The sequence below is a fragment of the Copadichromis virginalis genome, linkage group LG3 (genome assembly GCF_057382275.1).
Source record: "Copadichromis virginalis isolate Kocher_CV1m ecotype Utaka linkage group LG3, C_Virginalis_male_GT1.1, whole genome shotgun sequence".
NCBI classification, from domain to species: Eukaryota; Metazoa; Chordata; class Actinopteri; order Cichliformes; family Cichlidae; genus Copadichromis; species Copadichromis virginalis.
Genome location: NC_140620.1, coordinates 27,922,412 through 27,934,750, shown reverse-complemented (window position 1 = coordinate 27,934,750; position 12,339 = coordinate 27,922,412). Strand labels below are relative to the sequence as shown.

The 12,339-nt window shown below is 44.2% G+C and overlaps 1 protein-coding gene across 1 annotated transcript; it reads left to right on the top strand.

Annotated features, from left to right (window-relative positions):
• Nucleotides 1–5,279: 5,279 nt before the first annotated feature.
• Nucleotides 5,280–12,339, top strand: LOC146713882 (uncharacterized). The gene is made up of 2 exons (XM_085439147.1): nucleotides 5,280–6,959; nucleotides 12,181–12,339. The coding sequence occupies exons 1-2, from the start codon at nucleotides 5,280–5,282 to the stop codon at nucleotides 12,337–12,339; spliced, it is 1,839 nt and encodes a 612-aa protein (XP_085295273.1).

The window sequence follows — 12,339 nt, the reverse complement described above, 5'->3', positions numbered from 1 at the left end:
ACTGAAAATGGATAACGTCATGAAGGCGGTCATTCAAACTGTTAATTTTATCCGATCCAGAAGCCTCAATCACCATCAGTTTGACAGTCTTCTCAGAGAGAAAGACCACATCTATGGCTTGCCATACCACACTGAGGTAAGATGGTTGAGCCGAGGTGCTGTGCTGAGGGGTTTCTTTGATTTATGAGAAGAAATTGAACAGTTTATGGAAGAAAAGAGGAAACCAGTGTAGGAATTTCATTCCGCAGAATGGATGCAGGACCTTGCATTTATGGTGGATGTTACAGAGCACCTGAATAACTTGAACAAACAGCTGCAAGGATGCAACAAAGTTGTCACGCAGTATTATGACAGCATACATTCTTTCAAGTTGAAGCTGTTATTGTGGGAGACGCAGCTCGCTGGTGGTGATGCAGCTCACTTCCCCTGTCTGAAAAATGTGTGCACGATCCAAAGTGTGGCAGATATGAAGCAGTTTAAAGATAAAATAACGGGACTGTTACTAGAGTTTGAGCAACGATTTCAGATTTTTGGTGAACTGGAGAAAGACTTCAAAGTTTTTTGCTCGCCGTTCACCGTGAATCCCTTTGATCTGCCCGTCAGGATCCAACTTGAAATAATAGACTTGCAGTGTGACTCGGATTTGAAGGGCAAATTTGCCGCAGGTGGCTTGAACACATTCTATCAGAATCTCTTGCCAGGTTACCCCAACTTGACAGCCCTCGCTGCGAAACTGTTGTGCATGTTCGGAACCGCGTATCTTTGTGAGCAAGTTTTCTCTGTAATGAAAATAAATAAAACAAAACTGCACTCAAGGCTCACGCACAGGCACTTGAATCACATCCTGAAGTTAGCTGTCGCTCAGGATGTGAAGGCTGATATTGATGAGCTGGTGAAAGCTAAAAGATGCCAGGTATCAGGAGTCAAATAAACTATGCAACCCCACTGAAAGTGCTGCATGAGACACCCTGATGTAGTTCTGTGATCTGTGATATACTTCTGTGAATCACTGAGGCACTTTGTGCTTGTGTGTTCTTTGTCCTCAGAATTTTCAAATAACTTTTTTTTTTCAAATAACTTGAGATGTTTTATGATTATTAGCTATGTTGTGCCTGTACCATTTTGAACATACTGTCCACAGGCTCTAGATTTATTTTTATGTTGATCGTATTAAAACTAAGAAAACAATCTGAAGTTGTTGTTTTTAAGTTATATATACAATGATTTTACCAATCCGGCCCACTTGAGAATAGAATTTTCTCTCTGAACTAAAATGAGTTTGACACCCCTGGTGTAGAGGAAAGATCAGCAGTCAGTTCGTTCTCACAGGCGAGCTGAGCGGCCTCTGGGGGACACGCGGAGGTAAGTCTGTTAGCATGGCAGAATAGACTCCAACTAGCTACTCGTTGCCCTTCCCAATCAAGGTGGGGGTTGTGGGTGGGGCTAATCACAACGTGAGGGAGGATAATCCCTCAAGTTTTACGGGCTCATCTTGAGAGCGAGTTGATCCTTCATGGTCTCATTTAATGACTGAAGATAGATTCCCAGCAAAGCCTGATCTGGCCAGCCGACCTCTGCCATGGCTGTTGGGAAATCATTAAGATAGTTGACTATCATCTTAGCCAACTCCCCGATGAACATTTAGCATTTTTTCTAGCAGTACTGCCCTCAGAAACCTCCTCACATTTCAGCCCTCATTTCTCATCATACTCAACATGACTTTAAACACTTTCCTTATTAGTTTAGCTTGGGACTTTCCTGTTTCATGCTTTTTCAAGAACAGCTTTCTGAATTTATATTTTCCTAAAGTTTGCTATTCCATGTTTTTCTTAATACTAAATGTACCTAATTTGAATGATTTTAATCATTAGTGTTTTCAGTTGGAACACCTTGTTTGTTTTTAAGAAAAAAAAAAAGATGCAGAGCAAAACTCAGTTTAGCTTGGATTTTGCACCTCAAGTGTCCATCCATCATTCTAAATGATAATCAGAATTACCTTTTAACATTTTTTTGTTTGTTTTTTAAATTGGGACATGAACTTATTCTTAAAGTTTTCTTTTTAAATCTCCACATCAAATCTGAGTGGATCAAAGAAGTATAATTTGAAATATAGAAACAGTAATTACAAATATTTGACTTCAGGTTATTCATATAATCAAAAGTGTATATCCCAAATCTGTATTTTTTTAAAGAAAATTACAAACGAACATACAAACAGTCTAGAGTTGACATTTCGTTTTTCCACCTATCACGTGCAAATTTCTTTTTAAGTTGTGTTTTTGGTGACACTTTGGAATGCTTTCCACTTCCTCCATTGTCTATCATATTTACATCCCATCAGTCTAATATTGAATGTTATTTTTTCCATCTCTGAGATACCCTCTACAATCCTAATCCAATCTTGTTGAGAAGGAGGGTCTGGGTGTAACCACTTCTTTGGGGTTGCTTTTATAGTTGCGGCTAGAATTATTTTTACTAGATATAAGTCCTCCTTTTGTACCTGTTCCTTTATGTTTCAAAGGTACATCACTTGACAGGTGTTTGGGGGTGCATAGCCCAGAATATTATCCATGGTCATTTTAAAGTCTTCCCAATACTTTTTTTATTTTTATGCACTTCCAGAATACATGTGAATGATCTGCTTCTGTTTCTCCACACAGTCTCCAACATTTCTGTGGACTTGAGATCTGTTTACTTTTAATTTTGGGTGTAATGAAAAACGCGTCAAATTTTTCCAGCAAAATTCCCTCCACAACGGCGAATTCGTTGTGCTAACATACTAACCCATTCCTTCTCTGTTATAGTTATGGCCAGTTCAGCTTCCTATTTCCTTTTAAGGTAAAAGGTTGTGTCCTGTCTATCTTCTTCTAATGATCTATAGAAGGTGGAAATTGCTTTGAATTGTTTATGTTCATAGCATTTTTTTTACTAGTCCGATAACACCCAATGGTTTTTCAAGCCAGTCAGTCTTTATTTGCTTTACGCAATAGTCCCTTACTTGCAGATATCTAAAAAAATCTCTATTTCCCAATTTGTATTTATTTTTTAGTTGTTGGAAACTCATTAGTGTTCCATTTTTCATTAGAGTACAAACTGCTGTAATCCCTTTTAACTCCCACCATTTGAATGTTTGGTCCAATTGTCCTGGCTGAAATTCTTTATCATGTCTAAACCATCTCAGCAAAAATAATTGTTTTTTTAACTGACGTTTTTCTATTACTGTGTCCCATCTGTCTAATGTAAATTTCACAATTTGATTCATTCTACTTTTATAAGAGGTCATTAGTTGTTTGTCAGAGATAAAAATTTGAATTTTGTTTCCCTCAATTTCTTTCTCAAATTCCTTCCACCGTGCCTCATAATCTGATCTTCACTAACAAACAAGAGACCTAAATTGGGCTGCGTAAAAGTATTCCCTTAGGTTGGGCAAAGCCATCCCTCCCTTATACTTTGGGAGTTGCAATGTTGTTAACCTTGTTCTGGGCTTCTTCCCATCCCATATAAACCTTGAGATCATTTTGTCCCATATTTTAAATTTACTTTGAGGTATGGGAAGTGGGAGTGACTGATACACGGATAGCAATATTGGGAGAACGTTCATCTTTATTATTTGGATTCTACAGTAAAAATTTGTAGGTATTGTTGATCACCATTCTAAGTCTTTTTTTATGTTACCCTCCACCTGATTGTAGTTTGTGTCAAACATAGCAGATAATGATTTTGTCAAGGTTATACCCAAATATTTCATGGTATTCAAGTGCCACTTTAGTTTATGTCCATCTATAATCTTTTGAGAAGGTGTATAGTTGAATGATAGTATTTGTGTTTTGGATGCATTAATTTTATAGCCCGATAAGTGTTCAAAGGTATGGAATAGTTGCATCAGAATTGGAAAACACTTGTCAGGATTTCGTAAGAAAACAATGACATCGTCAGCAAATAATTCAATAAGATGTTTTTGTCCGGCTAGAGTTACCCACTCCAAATTTGGATCTTGCCGCTTTGCTTATGCTAGTGGCTCGGCATATAGAATTGGTGACAAGACACAGCCCTGTTTTGTACCTCTATGTAGCTGAATTCTGTCCCTCAGGCTACCATTCACCTTGATTCTGGCTGTAGATCGATTATAGATTGTCCTTATACACTGTATTGAACTCTCCTTAAACCCAAATTTTTTCAATACTTCAAATAGGAAGAGCCAACTAACACTATCAAATACCTTTTCTTGATCTAAACTTATTAACACAGTACAAATATTGGTCTTTTCGGCATTGTCGATGATGTGGAGGATGCTCCTTGTATTATTCTGTGCCTGATGTCCCTTAATGAATCCGGTTTGGTCCACTTCTATCAAGTCCGGTACAAAGTTTTCAAGTCTTTTGTTAATAATCGAGGCGTACAGTTTGTAATTGTTATTAAGAAGGAAATGGGTCTATAGTTCTTGCAATACTCTTTGTTCTTGCCTTCTTTATGTAAAATTGTGATAATGGCTTCTCCCCATGATGGTGGGGCTAGCCCTGTTTCAGAGTCCAGTTAAAGCAGGATAGAAGAAGTGGCTTGAGTTCTTCTTTAAACACTTTATAAAATTCAGACTGAAAGCCATCACTTCCTGGGGCTTTGTTTGTTTTCTGCTTGGCAATAGCTTTATCTAATTCCTTATCAGTAATCTGTGAGATCAATAATGGAGGGCAGGTTGAGTGGATCTGTCATGGTCCTGGGCCATGTTGGCCCAGTGTTCTTAGTTTCCTTGTATGTTTGTATTTTATTCCATGCTTCCCCTGCCCATTATGTCTAAGTTCTCCCCGTGCTCTCTCTTCCCCCTGTGTGCCCTCTATGTATTTATGAGCCCTCGTCCCCTTTCGTGTTTATTCCATGTCTCCCCTGCCTGTTACGTTGGTGTTCTACTCGTGCTCTCTCTCCTCCTGTACTTCCTGTTTCACCTCTCCCGTCAGTGTTCAGTTCACCCCGCCCTGTCTCGTTATGATTATCAGTGTCACCCGTGTTCCCCGTGTGTTCCCACTTCCCTCGTTAACCCTCTGTGTATTTCTGTCTGCGTCTCCCTCTGTTCAGCGTGACGTCGTCCCTCATGTTGTGTGGATCTCCCTGTGTCTCTCCGCGTATGTTTACTTTTCCCAGTTTAGTTTTGTATTTCCTATGTTCGGCCATTCCAGCATTAAAGCTGTGATTTTGAGTTTCATCCCCGTGTCTGTGAGTTTTGCGTTTGGGTCCTCCTCCTGCCTGCCACACAGCCGAGCCTTGACAGTACGACGTCACCAGTAATGGACCCAGCAGCACTCAACCCACCAGAAGAACTGCGTCTGGACATAATCTACTCCGTGGAAAGACTCCTGCATCTGTGGCTCGAACATGAGGGGAAGGAATTTCGCCGTGCTGTGGAAACCAGACTACAGCGCTTGTTCTCTGGTCTTCCCTGGCTACTCAGTGCGCTCCACCCACTCGAACAGGATTTAATCCGCAACGAGCTCCACCTTCATCCCCCAGCTGCTACTACCCACCTGCCTGAAGGGCCGGATGTGGAGCCGCTCGGCCCGTCAGAGCCATCATCAAAAAAGAAACGGCATTCACGCCGCCGACGCGCCACCCCACAGCCGGACATTCGGCCTTCTAATTCACCTTCTGTGCTGCCAGAAGCTCAGTTAGCTCCCTCGCCGCCACCCGCAGCTCAGTTAGCTCCCTCGCCGCCACCCGCAGCTCAGTTAGCTCCCTCGCCGCCACCCGCAGCTCAGTTAGCTCCCTCGCCGCCACCCGCAGCTCAGTTAGCTCCCTCGCCGCCACCCGCAGCTCAGTCTCCTGTGTCCCCGCTAGCTCAGCCATTAACTCCACCACAAGCTCCATTTTCACCTCTACCATCGCTTCAGTCATCAGTTCGGTCTGCCACTCAGTCGCCCTTAGCTCCATCATCCACACTACCACCTGTTTCTCTTCCACCACAACCGTCGCTTCACCCAGCCACTCAGGCTGCTACTCAGTCAGTCATTCAACCCATAGCCCTGCCGTTAATATGCTCTGTAGCTGAGCCACTAGCCGCCCGACCCGCAGCCACTTCAGCCACTCCTCCACCCGTCACACCTCCACTACAACCATCACTGCGGTCTCTAGCGCAGTCACCTGCAGCTCTGCTTTCCCCAGTGCAGTCTCCAGTGTCCCCAGTGCAGTCTCCAGTGTCCCCAGTGCAGTCTCCAGTGTCCCCAGTGCAGTCTCCTGCAGCCCTGCTGTCCCCAGTGCAGCCTCCTTTAGCACAGTCACCCACTCAACCACCAGCACCACAACCGTCACTACCTCTAGTTCATTCCCCTGTGAAGTCATTAACTCCACCACCTACTCCACTCTCACCACCACCGTTACTACAGACATCAGTTCAGTCCCCTGTGCAGTCATTTACTTCTCCACCGTTAGCAGCTCAGGTCCCCGTGTGTCCAGCAGCTCAGGTCCCCGTGTGTCCAGCAGCTCAGGTCCCCGTGTGTCCAGCAGCTCAGCTCCCGCTCTCACCCGTGTCTCCAGTAACTCAGTTAGCTGCCCAGCAGCCACTCTCCGCTCAGTCTCCTGGGTCGCCAGTTTTGCTCATTCACTCCATGCAGAGAGGTAACTGGATTTCTACTCAGGGTACTTTCCATGGTTTAGCCGCCGTTGGCACAGTTTGCCACTCCAGGGCTTCCCCAGAGGCTAGGTCTCAGTCACCAGCTGATTCTGGACCCCTGAAGTTTAAGCAGCCCCCTAAGAACTGCACCATGTTCGCATTGCCTGGGCAGAGTCAGTGCTCAGTGCAGCGCCAGTTGTCCTCATGTCGGCCGAAGGACTTCATGCCTGTTGGCGTTGTTTTGGTCTCCGCTGGAGGGTCCGAGGGGCCCGTTCAGCCTCCCGTCTCCGCTGGAGGGTCCGAGGGGCCCGTTCAGCCTCCCGTCTCTGCTGGAGGGTCCGAGGGGCCCGTTCAGCCTCCCGTCTCCGCTGGAGGGTCCGAGGGGCCCGTTCAGCCTCCTGTCTCCGCTGGAGGGTCCGAGGGGCCCGTTCAGCCTCCTGTCTCCGCTGGAGGGTCCGAGGGGCCCGTTCAGCCTCCTGTCTCCGCTGGAGGGTCCGAGGGGCCCGTTCAGCCTCACGCCGCATCAGCTGGAGGGCCCGAGGAGCCTGTCCAGCCGCCATCTGCGACCGCCTCGTCATTGCCTGGCCCGGCCTCGGCCTCTGCAACCTCGCCTGGCCCGGCCTCAGCCTCTGCAACCTCGCCTGGCCCGGCCTCAGCCTCTGCAACCTCGCCTGGCCCGGCCTCAGCCTCTGCAACCTCGCCTGGCCCGGCCTCAGAGCCTTCGTCTGCTGCAGCCTCCTCAGAGCCTTCGTCTGCTGCAGCCTCCTCAGAGCCTTCGTCTGCTGCAGCCTCAGCCTGTGCTTCGCCTGGTCCCGCCTCGACTGGTCCTGTGCCCACCGGGCCTCGGCCGGTACGCCTGACACTGGAGAGCCGCCGCCGCTGCCTTCCGCACGGTCGGCCCCCTGAACTGCTCTGTGTTTGGGTTATTTTCTTGGGCTCCGGTGTTTGCTGTGCTCTTTTGTTTTCTGTTCCGGGCCCTCCGTCCTGGGCCCCCGCCGCCCGCCCTGGGTTGTTTTCTGTTTGGTTTTGTTTTTCTGTGTTTGGGCTGTCTGGAGCCAGCCCTTGAGGGGGGGGTACTGTCATGGTCCTGGGCCATGTTGGCCCAGTGTTCTTAGTTTCCTTGTATGTTTGTATTTTATTCCATGCTTCCCCTGCCCATTATGTCTAAGTTCTCCCCGTGCTCTCTCTTCCCCCTGTGTGCCCTCTATGTATTTATGAGCCCTCGTCCCCTTTCGTGTTTATTCCATGTCTCCCCTGCCTGTTACGTTGGTGTTCTACTCGTGCTCTCTCTCCTCCTGTACTTCCTGTTTCACCTCTCCCGTCAGTGTTCAGTTCACCCCGCCCTGTCTCGTTATGATTATCAGTGTCACCCGTGTTCCCCGTGTGTTCCCACTTCCCTCGTTAACCCTCTGTGTATTTCTGTCTGCGTCTCCCTCTGTTCAGCGTGACGTCGTCCCTCATGTTGTGTGGATCTCCCTGTGTCTCTCCGCGTATGTTTACTTTTCCCAGTTTAGTTTTGTATTTCCTATGTTCGGCCATTCCAGCATTAAAGCTGTGATTTTGAGTTTCATCCCCGTGTCTGTGAGTTTTGCGTTTGGGTCCTCCTCCTGCCTGCCACACAGCCGAGCCTTGACAGGATCAAGGAAATATTTAATTGTCTCATGATCTGAGTTGTGAGTACAGTCTCGTGTAGTATTTTTTAAACTCATTTTCTATCTGTTTTGGGCCCTGATTCGTAATAAGTTTGCTGTGTAAACCTAGCCTTTTTTTCTACTTCTTATTTCAGTAATTCATCAATTTGGTTTCTAATATCTGGTATTTCTTCTAAAATTAATGATTTTTTAGATTGTTTGTGCTTCTTCTCAAGACGTTTAAGTTTTTCTGTTAAATTTTTATATAAAGCCAGTCGCACAGTTTTTTGTGCTGCTGTTAGAGCTATTAGTTTTCTCTGTAAAACTGCCTTTAGTGCATCCCAAAGTATGATTGGGCTCACATCTCCAGTATCGTTGTCTTCTATATACAATTTTCTTAACATATTCATCCCTATTTAGAATACCCAAATTAAGTCTCCATGCTGTATATATTTTCCTATTATTAAGGCTTAGTTCTAGATCAAACTGTGATCTGAGACATCGGCCACCCCAATTTTGCATTCTGTAACATTATGAATTTCTTCAATATTAATTAGAAAATAATAAATTCTCGAATATGTAACGGGAGGGATGGAATAATGTTATAGTCCCTAGTTTGAGGGTTGAGTGTTCTCCATACATCTATCAATCCCACCTCCTGTAATATTGTGTTCATAAAGTTTGTCAGGCGAATTTTACACATTGCAACACTGGTTATATCAATGTTCCGATTTAACACAACATTGTAGGCCCCTGCACATACCACTAGACCTTCAGATTCTTGTGTCACTAAATTGAATAAATCTTTGAAATCACTTTTCTTAATTCCTGGTGGGGCATGGATATTGACCAGGGTGACTAGTTTATTTTCCAATTTCCCTTTAATTAAAAAATATCTACCTTCCTTATTAGACACCTCACTATAACATTCAAATCTGACAGAATTTGCTATTAAAGTAGCAACTCCTCTTTTCTGACGAGGGTTTTAATAGTTTTGCAATTTTAATTAGTTTTTATTTTTATTTAGTTTTGACTTCAGATTTTCAATTTTATATCAGTTTTAATTCGTCTTTACCAATTGTTTGCTAGTTTAGTTTAGTTTTTATTTTTTGAAAATCCTTAGTTTCAGTTTAGTTTTGATTAGTTTCAGTTATAGTTTTAGTTGTGTTTGCAAAAATTAAGTGTATCAAAATCCCAGTTTCATCATATCAGTCATTCTCTTCTGCTTATCCTTGGGTATGTTGCTATTCCAGCTACCATACCCTGCACCCTGGACAGGTCGCCTGTCGCAGGGCTAACACGCAGAGACCGACAACTCACATTTCCACCTATGGGTTCTTTAAATAAATAAATAAATACATAAATAAATAAAGGCAGATGAAAAACCATTGATACCAGGCAACTATAAAATGTATATCTTGGCCCCAATGAGACTATTAACTCTTGCAGCACTGGGTGTTCGTAATTTTGGTTCAAGTGAATTGATAAACTTTTTGAAGGCAATTGACTCACACAGTTATGTACATATCCCCGTCCTGTTGTCTCGGGATGCATCACGCTGCCTTGCCTGGGGTTAGCTTCTGTTTTCTGGGGATGAGGGTTGAGTGTGCTCCCTTACCTTCTCAAGGTAAGCTAGGTTAGCCTTCTTGTGTGAGCTTTTCAAGTGCACTTTAAGGTTTGTGGGATTTTTTTTCCCTTTAGAAATGTCCCTCATAATTTGTCTCTTTCCACTACAAGACACTTGCTTTATCCAAAACACAGTCATATTCAAAGTAATCCCAAATTGGACTCTGGCGCTTTCTCACGACTTTTCCTGACATGATTCTGCGCGTGGACGGAGCAGCGACACAGACGACTCGACTAACGTACTGCCACCTGCTGGCATAATGAGACAGCAAGAAAAAAATCTGGAAACTAAACTTCATTTTCACCCTCGACTATTGTATGACACGCACACATCAATGAAAACTAAACACATTTTTGCTATAAATTCAGTTAATTTTAGTTAGTTTTGTGAACAGTTTTAGTTAGTTTTCCTTTTTTTGTTTTTGTTTTTATTTTTATTTCCGTTAACGAAAATGTTTTTTCACTTCTAGTTTTCGTTATTTCGTTAGTTTTCGTTAACGATAATAACCTTGTTTCTGACTTTGTCTATAGGAGTTATAATAAGTGTTTTTATAGCCAAGTCTTTTCAATTTTTCATGTTCTTGTGAAGGCAGATGGGTCTCCTGCAAGAATATTACCTGTGCCTTTTCTTTTTTGAGTTTTGCTACCACCTTACTTCTTTTGACTGGATTATTCAATCCATTCACATTTAATGGCACCAGTTTAATATTATTAAAAGACATGTAATCTGCACAACTGTCAGTCGTAATTCTCTAGACAACAAAAAATTATGGCCTGAACATTTGGCCAACTACCATAGAAAAACAGAACGATAAAGGAAAAGAAAACAAATCCTAGAAGACCCGACTTCCACATTAGGGTGAATACCTCACACCCTGAGTCCCCGTTGGCAGGCTGAGGAGAAAGTCTCTTTACAGAGGGCCCCTCCTTGGCGGTGATACGTAATGTTTCACGCATAGAAAAGTCACACGACCTCTGGCAGCGATAGTTAAGGTCAAAGTGAAGTCTATTTATTTGTATTAAATTGTCACTCTCAGGTATAAAAATAAATTGTCAATATCAAGTATGGAAATAAAATAACTTGGATAGTCAGTAGTTTGAAACTCGTAGCTCTAAACTTAAATGTCTCGGTGTAAACATAGTCTGTACCTTAAGTGACGTAGATGATATCCTCATCCTCTCTGGAATCAGTGTATACTGTCCTCTTGTCGTGTCAATTCACTGCCATAGTGTAGCTGGTGACAGATGCTCCATCTCCGGTCCCAAATCCGTTGGATCCGCTCCTGGCAGCTCCTCTTTTTCTCAACTCAAGCGCAGCTTTCCGTGCGCTGTCATAGATGTGTACACCCGTATCCCAGTGGATACGAATTTTGTCAAGTGGTGTTTGGAATCTGATGCCTTTGTCTTTCAATGCTCTTTTGATGCTTCTGTCCTGACGCTTCTGGGCCACCTCTGTGGCATAGTCATGGTCGAATGATATATGCTGACCTTCGTACACAACTTTACCAGCCCAGGCTCTTTTTAAGCTGTCCTCCTTACGTATATATTCCTGGAAGTTTATTATTATTGACCTGGGTGGCGCGTTGTGACACGGATTTCCCGTCAAAGCTCTGTGGGCTCGGTGTATCTGTAGGCTCATATCATGTGGCAGTGAAAGGGCTTTTTATGTGACGCACACCCTCCCCAAGAAATACAGGACGGGCTAATTACTTCCCTTCCCAGCAGCTCTCTCCTCAATCGTTTGTCCAGGAATGAACTAAGACCATTTAGCTCAGAAGTGCCATGAATCCCATAACTGCCCAGAGGCTGCTCTGCTGGGTAATGTAGTTCACACTAACACAGGCTTTTCTACAGCCACCCCTGTATTTGTGCAACAAATACACATCATTGCAAAAAGTCTGTGTTGTACTGTGCGGAGGTCTCTTCCTCTGGAATCTGAGGCAGGGTGACCAGCTTAACAACTGGTTGGATGTAAGGTAAGGTAAGGTAACTTTATTTATTTATGTAAGTATGATCCTTTACTTGGACCTCAGCCGATCGCACTATACCATCTGCTCCGGGAAACACCTTTGAAATCTTCCCAACTGGCCACATGGCCCTGGGCAGTTGCGAGTCCACGATCATGATGACCTTACCTACAGCGAGGTCGGATGTCAGATCCCGCCATTTTTGTCTGAGCTGAAGACCTGGGAGGTACCTCCGAATGAACTGGCTCCAGACGTGGTCAACAATTACCTGGCTTTGTTTCCTTCTTCAACTGGTGATAAAATGATCTGGTCCGTAAACCACCTACAGCAGTGAAGCGTCCTGCCGCCCCATGAGCAGGAGATTTGGGGTAATGGGGTCAGGATCAGCAATATCCGAGGATGTGTAACCAAGAGGTTTCGCATTAAGGATCCCTTCTACCTCAAGGAGAGCCGTGCGGAGGACTTCTTCCATCACAATCTGATCCTTCAGGATGACCTGGAGTGCCCCCTTAACTGA

Bases quoted from the DNA above. Each gene is read 5' to 3' on its own strand.
- LOC146713882 (XM_085439147.1), top strand. From the start codon at position 5,280: ATGGACCCAGCAGCACTCAACCCACCAGAAGAACTGCGTCTGGACATA. The intron at 6,960-12,180 runs GTCTCCGCTGGA...CCCCATGAGCAG, and splicing joins AGGGGCCCGTTCAGCCTCCC to GAGATTTGGGGTAATGGGGT.